Raw genomic sequence first — 11,972 nt, 5'->3', positions numbered from 1 at the left:
TAAAATTTGTAGAAGAAATTAAATCAAAATAATAATAAACACAAAAGAAAAAGCAACCTTCCATATCATGAAAGCATAAATAAAAATAAAAACACTTTCCAACCTCAGCTTGAAACAGTTTCACATGTTTGCTGTTTGAAAGACTCTTCATCTGCACTTTCTCCTCTATTTCTCTTTTTTGGTACATTTCTTGCCCCACTGGTCAAGTAATGTTTTAATACGATGCCCATATTCGTGTTTTAAACCAGTTAAACGTTTGAGCTTTAACACACTTACTGACATCAAAGCATCAGAGGGAAAATCTTCCACCAGCTCCACGTTTGAAGTTCATATTATGGAAAAAACTCAGGAATACATTAATCAGACATCAACTGGTTCACATTTGCAGCGATCATCTAAAATTGTGTCCTATACATAATGTATTTTTAGCTTTGGGCTCTATATGCTGGGATTATTTGTGCTCCACACAGCAGAGAGCTTCATTCAGACTTTATTTGCTGCAGATTTGTCTGGACTGCTGATTTAACGGGCAGCAGTGAAGCTAACTGAGCTGAACGCTGCTCCATTTGCACTGACACAGAAAGCCATGATGGGAGATAATCAGGCGGATACAAAAGAAATTAATTCAGCATTTTAAAGTCCAGCTGTCTGGTGGCTGCTGAGCAGGTGTCAGCTCCTCCCCCTTCCTCCTCCTCCTCTTCCTCTCTCTGCCTTTCACACCCCAAACCATCCTGCTTTCTATTGTGGCTGCACATCTTCATTCATTACAAATGTTTTGCTTTATATATTAGAGCAAACATGGGTTGAAAATGACCCTGAATATTTCATCCTTTGGTACATTTTTGTTTTGTTTCTCCATTCAAAAAAAGATTTTTCTGGCACATAAAAGTGAAACCATTCAGGGATTCATTCACCAATTTAAACCCCAAAATCATGTCACTAAAAAAACAAAAACTTTAAAATTCCCCTGAAAGATTTAATTAAGTTTTAGATTTTGCTTCTGAAAAATGATCAACACCATGACTTCCTCACATGCTTCACACTTTCACTGAACTGATGCATTTATAAATGAGATCTGTTTACTAATTATGAGATTTCAGAAGGTAAAAAAGGGTTGAATACAAATGCCGCACTTTTCAGAATTGTATTTGTGAATCTGTTGGGAACAAGGCAATATTTCCTCTAACATGGCCTTTACCACATTAAATTACAATAAATGCTTTGAGTCGTGAAGCTGCATGATGACACATGGAAAAGTTCCAGTGCAGTAGAAACTATAATCAGCAGCTCTCATGAATTCAAGTGTTTTAAAAGATGAACACATGAAACTTTAAGCAGAAGAAAATAAAGACTGAAACATGTTTCCTACAGAGAAAACTGGGTCACAGAAAGGAGAAAGGGCCACAAATTTGACTAAAGTCCAATAGTTTTAGCTTTATTTTACTTTCTAAATTATGATTTTTTTATATTCATTCTTCATCCTCCATCGAGCTAAGCTGCCTCTCCATCCTCGTCCTCTTTTTCTCCTTGCATCCCGTTCTGGTTTCTCTCTCTCTCTCTCTTCATCTCTCACTCCTCCCCCTCCTGTCCTCTCCTCCCTTCTCTTTCCATCCCCCCCGCCGGTGGCATCCATCCACACCGAGCAGAGACTCTCTGGATGTCAGTCACTTTCCCAGCGAACAGACGGTAATCCCCACCTCATCCACCCCACCCCTCTCCAAACAGCAGCAACCGGAGGCAGGAGGGGGGCAAAACCACACGGGACACCTGTGCACCACCGGACGCCTCCCCTTCTGATGCCTTTCACTTTCACTCCCAGCGGATTTACGCTTTAAGCAGCGGATTCATCCCGCAGCAGCAGCAGCAGCAGCAGCAGGTCCGCGGATGGAGACGCGCTTTGAAGGCGGAGGTCTGCTGGTGTTCATGTAGCAGCGGCTGCAGGTCGTGCCGCATTGTCCGGCCGCTCCGAGCGACGCTCGGGGAGACGGGGATGCTGCCGTCGTCAGTGAGTCACAGATCGGGAGAGAAAGCGCGGAGCGGCTTTGACATGGAGGCGAGCGGCTGCCGCTCAGGCCACCCGGATCAGCAGCAGGTTGGTGCAGCCTGAAGCCCCGGCGGACGTCGCTCCATCGTCTGCACGCTGGGAAATTAGAATAAAGTTCAAATCTTGCTTTTTTAAAATAATGATTGTGTGCGTAAAAGTGAGTGGCCCATACGTAGAAAATGCATCACAGAATGAGAGCAGCGGCGGCGTCTGTGCCAGTTCAGGGTGGATTACGTGTTCAGAGCAGCAGGCCTCCATCTGAAGTCAGCCACTGATCACTAAACGCTCTCCGTCCACTTCCTGTTGCTAACCCATTCCTCTGCTGGTTCGCCGAACCCCCGGAGGGACGGACAGCTGTTGCAAACGATGACTCACCTGCAGGCTGGTCTGTCTCCGGAGACCCTGGAGAAGGCCAAGGTGGAGCTGAAGGAAAACCCGGAGACTCTCCACCAGGACATCCAGGAGGTCCGGGACATGATCATCACCCGGCCGGACATCGGCTTCCTCAGGACAGACGACGCCTTCATCCTCAGATTCCTCAGGGCGAGGAAATTCAACCACTTTGAGGCGTTCCGGCTGCTGGCTCAGTACTTCGAGTACCGGCAGCAGAACCTGGACATGTTCAAGAACCTGAAGGCCACCGACCCGGGCATCAAGCAGGCTCTGAAGGACGGCTTCCCAGGAGTCCTGTCCAATCTGGACAAGTACGGCAGGAAGATCCTGGTCCTGTTTGCAGCCAACTGGGACCAGAGCAGGTGAGGAAAAAAAGTTCTTTATTTTTAATGAAATTAGAGCCGAAATCGTTGAAAAGACCTGAATGTTTGTGAAATCGTGGAAATGAATGAGTGAGTCTGGAGGAGCTGTCCTTTCAGCACCACTCAGTCACCGAGGAGCAGCAACCTGCTGCAAACAGCTGTGAAATATTAGATACTATAGTCTTTAAATGACAGAAAATGGACTCAAATGTTTGGACACATTAACAGAGACGGAAGAGCAGAAACACTGAAACATGTTCTTACTCAAATACAAGGAAACATCATGCAAGAAATGAAAAACGGGGGTTTGAAAAAAGGCAACTGAGCAAAAGTGATTAAAACAATCTTTTAATATTTGCAAATTACATAATCAGAAAATATGAAGTGTGGAAATATATAAAAACAATAAGCATGTCCTTTCAGAGTAAAACGTGTGAAAGTTTAACAAAAACAGCAGGTTTCTTTAGTTAAAACATGTTTGTTCTTCATTCAGTGAAGTACAAGTAGCAATACTTTATGACAGTATTACTCAAGTACAATGTAATAAGAATACTCCTAAACATTACTCAAGTAAATGTAACAGAGTAAATGTAACTAGTTACTAAACCCAGTTGGTTTCATGGCTTTTTATTTGTTTTTGACTCAGAGATCAAAATGACGCAGATGTTGAGTCATTTCTGGTTTTTCCTTTTGCAAATCAGGAGTAAATTCTTCTAAAAATGAAAACCTTTTGTCGGCTCTTGATTCGTGTATTCTGCTTTAAGGCAAACATCTCAGTTACTTAAATTATTAGTTATAAATGCATTATAATGAGTCACATTACTTAAAAGGTAGAAGGCTGAAATGATGTCACTTTGTTCAGTTTAACTTTAAACTGGAATAAAATATAAAATCATTCCAGCTGCTGGGAAGAATAATCACTTTAAATTGATGTTTAAATGTTTAACTTCTTCTTTTGGTATCAAGAGGAGAGAATCTGATGATCAGCTTTAAATGATCAGTATGTCTGATTATTATTACACACAGTGATCAATAGTGGAATAAAACTGATGTTTCTCCAGAATTGATCAAAAGCCAAAGTAGAAATTTGAAATAGTAATTTACAGTTTCCTGGTTTCTCCATTTGTCTGGACTAAAAAGAAACACCTTGTTTAAAAATATGCCGAATCTTTACAAATGTTTTATGGTTTGATAAAAACAAACCGGAACCATAAATCTAAAAAAGGACAATTGACACCAAAAAACCCACCAAAGTGAAGCATCTTTAGATTAGACCATAAAGCCATCAGGTGTTTGGTAAAACATGTTAAAATGTTGTTTCATATTGAGTCAAACTATTGAGTTTTCAAAAGTCCAAACCAGGAAACATGTTGGTTTGGCTGAAGAGAATCAAAGACATTTGGAAAACTCTTTAAAGGTGCAGCAAGGTTGGTAAAAACAGAGTTAAATTTATCAGTTTAAGGTTGTTTATTTTCACTTTTCGCTTATTTCTTGTTTTTTAGTGGAATTGCACAGCATAAATGTCACATGAAAGGAGCAAAAGGTCATAATTTCATCTTTCTTACATCAAAACATTTTAATGATGCTTCTTCAAATCAGTAGATTTGCTAAAAATCTATTCTACGTGTTGCACATATTTGTTTGTTAATTGGTTGAAAAAGCCGGCGAGTTACAGCCAACAATCCTCTTTTTGCATGTCAGCATGTTTGCATCCTCAAAGCAGCATTGGGCCTAATTGCAGTTTGACGGATCGACCAGCTGCTGGACTGAAGCCTCGTTAACTCGTTACCCTTTGAGAAGAAACAGCCTTGCTTTTACACACCATGATCACCTGCTTTCAGCTCCACGGAGAACCATAAATCACCTGGAGGCTCACTGGACATCACTGGTCTCCCATAAACCGATGACAGTGAAAATAATACTATGATTATGAATAATTAAAAGGTTTCCTAAGGGTAAGAAAGCTGCTACTGTGGTACTGCTTAATCAACATTTATCTTAAGACCTATATTGATGATTTTTATTGAATAAATTAGTTTGAAACTACCTTGAATCAATCATTAATTTGCATAAATTTATCCCAATTTATTATTTACACGATATCGCTGCGTCGTTCTCATTCCTCTGCTTCTTATTTTCCCCACATGTTCCCATAAATGCTCAGGCTGCACCGTGATTCGGTCCAGATTGTCATATTGGTTGAGGTTAAAGGTAAAAGTCGGGTCAGAACGTGATTTTGTTTGGCTTTAAAAAGAGATCAGTGTCTAAATATCCAGAGTTACATATTGACCTGTCAGCTTAATGTTAAATAAAAGCACAAAAACGATACAAATGAACATTATTACTGTTAATTATGCAGATTATTTTGCCAGAAATGGATTTAGATTCTGCTCAGTGATTTAGTTTCATGATGACGTCATGGTAACTGAGCAGCAGACTGACGAATCTGAAGCATCAGCTGGATGAAAATCCTCAAGGATCAACTGAGGCACCAACTTATATTGCTGATTTCTGCAGGAGCCTCATTACTGGCAATTAAGATCCAACATGATTGAAAAGCAAATAAATCTGAGCAGAAGGCTGGCTGTGAATTCAGCAAACTAAATCCCTCCAGCCTAACCGCCTGTCAACAGTTTGTGATGCTAGAAACATAAATTTATGTCTATATTATTTGGTTTTTCTACACAAACTGATTGACATTTGTGAAGTAAATTTAAATAACATAAGAGTGAGGTAACTAAAAATTGGGAAAAATCTGACTATCAGCCCACAAATGTTATTTTTGAGAAAGTAGCAAGAGAATGAGGAAGATAATGCTTTGGTCAGATGATACGACATGTTGGCTCTTTATCCGACAATCAGAATGCTGAGGAAGATGCAAATGCAAATCACCACGGAGTGAAGCATGGTGGTGGCAGCATTATTGGAGTTGGAGCGTTATAAACCAAGCAGTCCTGGTTGAGAATAAATATCCAGAACTACAATAACATTTATGTCAAAGGTTTTTGAATGGCCTAATCAAAGTCCAGACCTACATGTAATTAAGATCCAATGGTAAAACTTTGAGTGTTCAGTCACTCCCCATGTAATCTGACCTGATTCTTTTGCAAAGAAGAAGAAAAACCTCCAGTTTTCAGACGTGGAAAGCTGGAGCTAAAATTACAGTAAAATGTTTTTCTACAAACTATCGACTCATAAAACCTGAATATAAATGTGTGCCAAAGTTTTGCTGAAAAAAATGAAAAACCATGCATCATTTTCCCTCATAAAACTGTTTTTGCATTTTTTGTGTGTCTTACTGCATAACAACACAATGAAATACTGGATTTTTGTATTGAACACAAACAGTGAATGGACTGTGGAAACATCAACACCTAAAGGCAGTTTGCATTGGTCAATTGACCTCATACCACATGCATGGAACCAGTGCCCTTATAACTGAGAGGCAATAACCAAAGAGCCATGAAACATGCAGGCAGATGTTAAGCCTTAAAGTTAGTTAAAGCGATAGCTACAGAGAAAACAGAGCGAGTCACAGAAACCTGCCAGGAATTATGGACCTGAAAGGCTGAACAGATGAAAACAATCCATGTTTTACTTCAAAAAGAGAGAAAACCTTGTGATGTTTCCTTCAGATACACGTTTGTGGACATCCTGCGAGCCATCCTGCTGTCTCTGGAGTCCATGATCGAAGACCCGGAGCTGCAGGTGAACGGCTTCATCCTCATCATCGACTGGAGCAACTTCACCTTCAAGCAGGCCTCCAAGCTGACCCCCAGCATGCTGCGGCTGGCCATCGAGGGGCTGCAGGTGAGAAGCTGCAAGACCAGACTGCGTCTGATCGAGCTCTAAACTTGATTTGGACAAGATGCAAAATCAATGATTCGCTAATTTTGAAATAATAATGATAATAATAAAGTATGAAAACCACATAAATTATTGCTTTTATTTCTTGAGATTTAAATTTCAGTAGCAGGCTTAAGATTTTAGATTTGTTTGCAAGTTGTGATGCTTGATTTTTTTCTGCAATTTTTTTCTAATTTTTGTTCGATTTTAAATGATCCCACTTCAACCAAAATGTTGCTTTAAATTCAGAGGCAGAAAACACTAAAAGGCATCATTTTTCTTTTGCAGCAGACCTCCAGCTTCCCTTCCATTCGACTGCTGTTAAAATATGCCTCTTATGAATTTTGCTTTGCAAAAAGTCCCAAAGGAACACCAGAATATACCAAAAAACATCTTTTTTTATTATTTTGCTTCAGAGTTGTGAAAACTAGGAAAACACGAAGGCACTCAATGCCCTCCTTGTTCTCCAGATCCCAGAAAAATCATTTGTCTTCTCAGTCTTCGGCTCACATTTAACATCATTATCGAAATGAGTTAGAGGAGGAAAAACGCTGGCGGGCAGAGTTCAGCTGTCCTGCAGTCAGCAGCCAAACCTGGGAAGAAAACGTCTTTCTTCTCTCTGCGTGTTTGATGTGCAGATGAGTGGAGTTGGTTATTGCTTTCACAACATGGCTGTGAATCATCTGCCAATTTGTTTTGGGCTCCATTAGTCAAAGTTAGATCCAACGGGGGAGAGCGATTCTTGGGGGAAGAGACAGAACGTGGTGTGTTGTGAGTGATTATCTGATGGGTTTGTGGTGAAAATCAAAGTCAGACAATGTTTCTAGAACTGTACCTTTGCAGTATTTGTTATTTAAACTGACAAATACTGCAAAATGTAAATGTGTCAAAATGTAGCAAAACATTAATATTGTGCATATTAATGTTTCTCTAATGTTTCCATTAGTGTCTTTTTCCTGCAGCCAACAGGCAAAAGGCTGAATCCACCATGGATATGAAACCAGGCCATTGCAGGGCTCCACACACTAACTTCTCATTTTTTCCTCTCTGCAACCAAAATAACCTCCAGAAAGTCAGAAACATACATAAGATCCTGAAACGACCGAAGGGAAAAGAGCTAAAACAGACCCAACAAACAAATAACCGGCTACACGCCTGCAACCTCTGGCTCCTGGCTGCTATCATTCATTACTATCAGCAATGAAAAAGGCATTTCTGTAGATCTATTGCACCTTTCCCTTCAGGGGAAGTAAAACATGTTACATAAAATTGGATATATACTGCAGGTAATTCTCAGCCGGATTTTATGTGCTCTGCAGCCTGAGGCACTTTACGGTCAGATTGATTCCAGTCACTGCAGGTTGCACAGATTTTCCCTTCCACAATTTCAGACTAATTCTTTAAACTAAGGCTCTGTTTTAAAACCTTTTTATCTATATTGTATTTTTAGAGTAAACATTTGACACAAATTCTGCTTATTTATGCATACATTTGCTTTATTACACTATTTATTAGTGGAAGGTTACAGTATCCGTGGGTCTTTTTGTAAAGGCAGCTATTTGGACACCAATGAGTGCACTACCTATTGATCCAGTTGGCAAGCAAATACTTTGACTACTTTTCATTAAGTCTCCAGAAAATATTCCAAAAATCCCTCCTGCCAGGTTCATAAATACTTATAATATATTCCCGCTGTTAGAGTTTATAATCCCATAACTGCTTATTGCTTCTAAAATATTTGCACTTTCTGTCTTTTATTTAAATCCAAGCATCTTGGATGATATTGCATCATATCTGCTTGGAGTTCATTGAGTTGTTGAGCTGCAGATTTAAAGGGCCAGAAACATTTAGGCTGATGGATCAACATGAGTTTTCATCACAGAAACACATTCAAACATTTTACTTTCATTCTAAACGCTTCATCTGATTAAACCAGAAACAAATCATTTAAATCTTCATTTGATTCTATCTGGTTTCTATTGCAGTGAAAAGTAACTAGTTACATTTACTGTAATTAAGTACAATGTGTTTGTACTTTTTACTTTAAGTCAGAAAACCTGAACTTTTAGTTTTATTTGTTTTGAGGAAACAAGTTAGATATTAAATCTTATTTTTTAATGAGTAAAAATAAAAAAATAAAAAAGAGTTAGTATTAAAATCCCTGGTGTTGAATCAACAGGGTGATGTCATATGTCAGCATGTTTTATTTTGTGTTTAACTTTTCTTTATAAATGTGCTAATTTAATTAAAACAGCTTAAGACAAACACTTTTTCATTTTCATTGTGAAATCCAGGAGCAAAACTTTCTTCTGCTCATGAAGAACCTTTAATCTAAAACTTCTATTTAAGTCCATTTTTATCAAAGTAACTTTTACTTGAGTCCTTCATTTTGTATCCTGTGACTCTCCTAGTCGGTCTATAAAATCTAAAACAGTTTGATTGAACAGAGTAGACACTAATTAAAAGCTACAAAAACTATTTACAAAGTTATTTCAACCGTATTTTCAGAAGAGAAACAACTTATGGAGATGTTAAATAAAGTTAGACCTAACTCCAGACACAGTGTAAATTATTGACAAATTATTAGCTTTGCTAATCTAAACTAATGCATTTTTTTGTGGATTACAAAGTTTTTGAGTGAATATCACTTGGTGAAAAAGGTGAATAAATTTAGTCGTTTCTCCAGAATGAAAACATGATATGAAGAAACCCCCTTATGTCCCCCCACTTCTCACACAAAAACACACACCACACACACACACACACGCAACCACACACACACACACACACACACACACGCACACACACACACACACACACACACACACACACACACACACACACACACACACACACACACACACACACACACACACACACACATGGACTCTTGCTGTGCAGAGTGTTGAATCTGAAATTAACTTCTTACATATAAGCACAAAATGAAACAAATCGCAGCTTTTCAGGGAAATCCTTCCCTGCTGTTTGTCTCCTGCTGAATCAAACCGTCCATTTAAACAGGATTTAATCCAAACCTCAGCGAATAAAAACTCGACTGTGGCATCATCAGAGTTTTAATTCTGATTGTTTTTTCTGAATAAAAGAAGAGTCAGTGGAGTTGAGGAGAGTCTGACTCACTGCGGAGCCCAGAGAGACATCTGATAGTGGAGCCGTGAGAATGAGTCGCTTCAGGTTGGAGAGTTTAAAGCAGCAGAATGGCAGCCATGCAGTTCATTCTGCAGCCATGCAGTTCATCCTGCAGCCATGCAGTTCACCCTGCAGCCATGCAGTTCATCCTGCAACCATGCAGTTCATCCTGCAGCCATGCAGTTCATCCTGCAGCCATGCAGTTCATCCTGCAGCCATGCAGTTCATCCTGCAGCCATGCAGTTCATCCTGAAGCCATGCAGTTCATCCTGCAGCCCTGCAGTTCATTCTGTAGCCATGCAGTTCATCCTGAAGCCATGCAGTTCATTCTGCAGCCATGCAGTTCATCCTGCAGCCATGCAGTTCACCCTGCAGCCATGCAGTTCATCCTGCAGCCATGCAGTTCATCCTGCAGCCATGCAGTTCATCCTGCAGCCATGCAGTTCATCCTGCAGCCATGCAGTTCATCCTGCAGCCATGCAGTTCATCCTGCAGCCATGCAGTTCATTCTGCAGCCATGCAGTTCATCCTGCAGCCCTGCAGTTCATTCTGTAGCCATGCAGTTCATCCTGCAGCCATGCAGTTCATTCTGTAGCCATGCAGTTCATCCTGCAGCCATGCAGTTCATCCTGCAGCCATGCAGTTCATCCTGCAGCCATGCAGTTTCATTCTGCAGCCATGCAGTTTCATTCTGCAGCCATGCAGTTTCATTTCTGCTTGCAATAAGCAATTAATAAGTTACTTAAATGAGCTTGATAATTTCCATTCTGGTATTTTATATTTTCAGATGCAATGTGATCTAATTTATTTATGGTTTTCAGTTGTGTGCAGATATTTTTTCACATTTATTTCATCGTCTTTTGGTTGTTATTTTAGAAATTTTTAATATTTTCCATTTCTAATGCAAAATTAAACTTTAGTTTCTGAGAGGGAAAACTTACATCATTAAGCCATTATAGTTGTAAAATGACAATATTCTCATATATCGCAATAATTTTTAAACCAAGTTATCATCCAGTAACATTTGTTATTTTGACAGCTGCGATCTCGTCTGTATTTTCACGTCATAAATGTGCCAATCATTTAATTTTTAACCTGAACAGAAGAACCTGAGTTACTGTAAAACAAACAAAAGGACACCTGATGCTCGCCGTGCTTCGGTTCTCCTCGTGTCGGGCCGACCCAAACACAGAGCAGCATGCAGACCACATCCCTCACAGTCCAATTTGCAGCTCCGCATCGTGTGCAGAGCAGAGCACAGCCGAGTCCGAGTCGCTCCTCCAGGCTTCTCATCTGCTCTGTGATTTTAGTTTTTCTCACAACTTTGTTCAGGGTGTTTTTTTGCCTCAGGTTCTAAAGTCTAGAGTCCAGACAGACGGGAACCAGAGAAACAGGAAAGGTCACTGAATGTGTTTCCAGTCAGAAAACTGCAACTAAACAAGAGATTCAAAGAGATCAGATCCCAAAATGGAAGTTTTGATGCTAAAGATGATGGATGTCTAACAGCAGTCATGGTTAATGTCATCAATTATCAACATGTGATAAACTAATTTGATCAATTAAACATAATTTAATGTAAAAATCGGCCTTATGTCGAAGAAGCCAAACAGTGATTGTGTCACAACCTCAACCATCTGTGGTTTTAGTGTTTGGATCATTTAATAGCATTTAAATACGAATATGATTAGGGTTTGGGTTAGCAAGTAAAAACAACAGCAGAGCCGTTTGATTGGCTTCACAACAAAGTGCTTCATTAAAATGATCAAAGATTTGAAAAGCCATTATTTTATTCATAACTTAAACTGGAATGTTGATTCGTTCCCTCCCAGTGACTGGATCATTACTGGTTTTGGCCTCTTTCTGGGATGATCGTGATACTGGGCTGGAGTTTGACCACCTTCACTTTAAAAATCTACTTTTCATTTCTCCTGGTCATAAACTTGAAATAAGATTCATAGTTCACCATCTGGTGTTTTATTATTGTGCAAAATTAGAAACATGTACAGAATTCTGAAAGGATTTGCAAAAAACAATAATTTGCACATTCATTCATCCATCCATCCATCCATCCATCCATTCATTCATTCTTTCAGCGTTTTTAATTTCAATCCAGTTGGACGTAACGATGCAAACAAAAAGTACAAATAGTAACATAACGTGTAAGAAATCTCAAACAGAAG

At 39.5% G+C, this 11,972-nt stretch overlaps 1 protein-coding gene across 1 annotated transcript in view; it reads left to right on the top strand.

The window, feature by feature from the left end:
* The first annotated feature begins 1,638 nt into the window (after positions 1-1,638).
* The window catches only part of clvs2 (clavesin 2), a 34,227-nt gene continuing 23,893 nt past the window's right edge, over positions 1,639-11,972 (top strand). Inside the window, exons 1-2 of the mRNA XM_055054386.1 lie at positions 1,639-2,799; positions 6,435-6,609. Coding sequence (XP_054910361.1) covers positions 2,411-2,799; positions 6,435-6,609 — 564 coding nt within the window. The 5' untranslated portion in view covers positions 1,639-2,410. The remainder of the gene's footprint in view (positions 2,800-6,434; positions 6,610-11,972) is intronic.

The sequence above is a fragment of the Poeciliopsis prolifica genome, unplaced genomic scaffold (assembly GCF_027474105.1).
Source record: "Poeciliopsis prolifica strain line A6 unplaced genomic scaffold, Auburn_PproV2 SCAFFOLD039, whole genome shotgun sequence".
Taxonomy (NCBI): Eukaryota; Metazoa; Chordata; class Actinopteri; order Cyprinodontiformes; family Poeciliidae; genus Poeciliopsis; species Poeciliopsis prolifica.
Note: the sequence above shows the minus strand (reverse complement) of the source record. Positions and strands in the feature narration are given on the sequence as shown.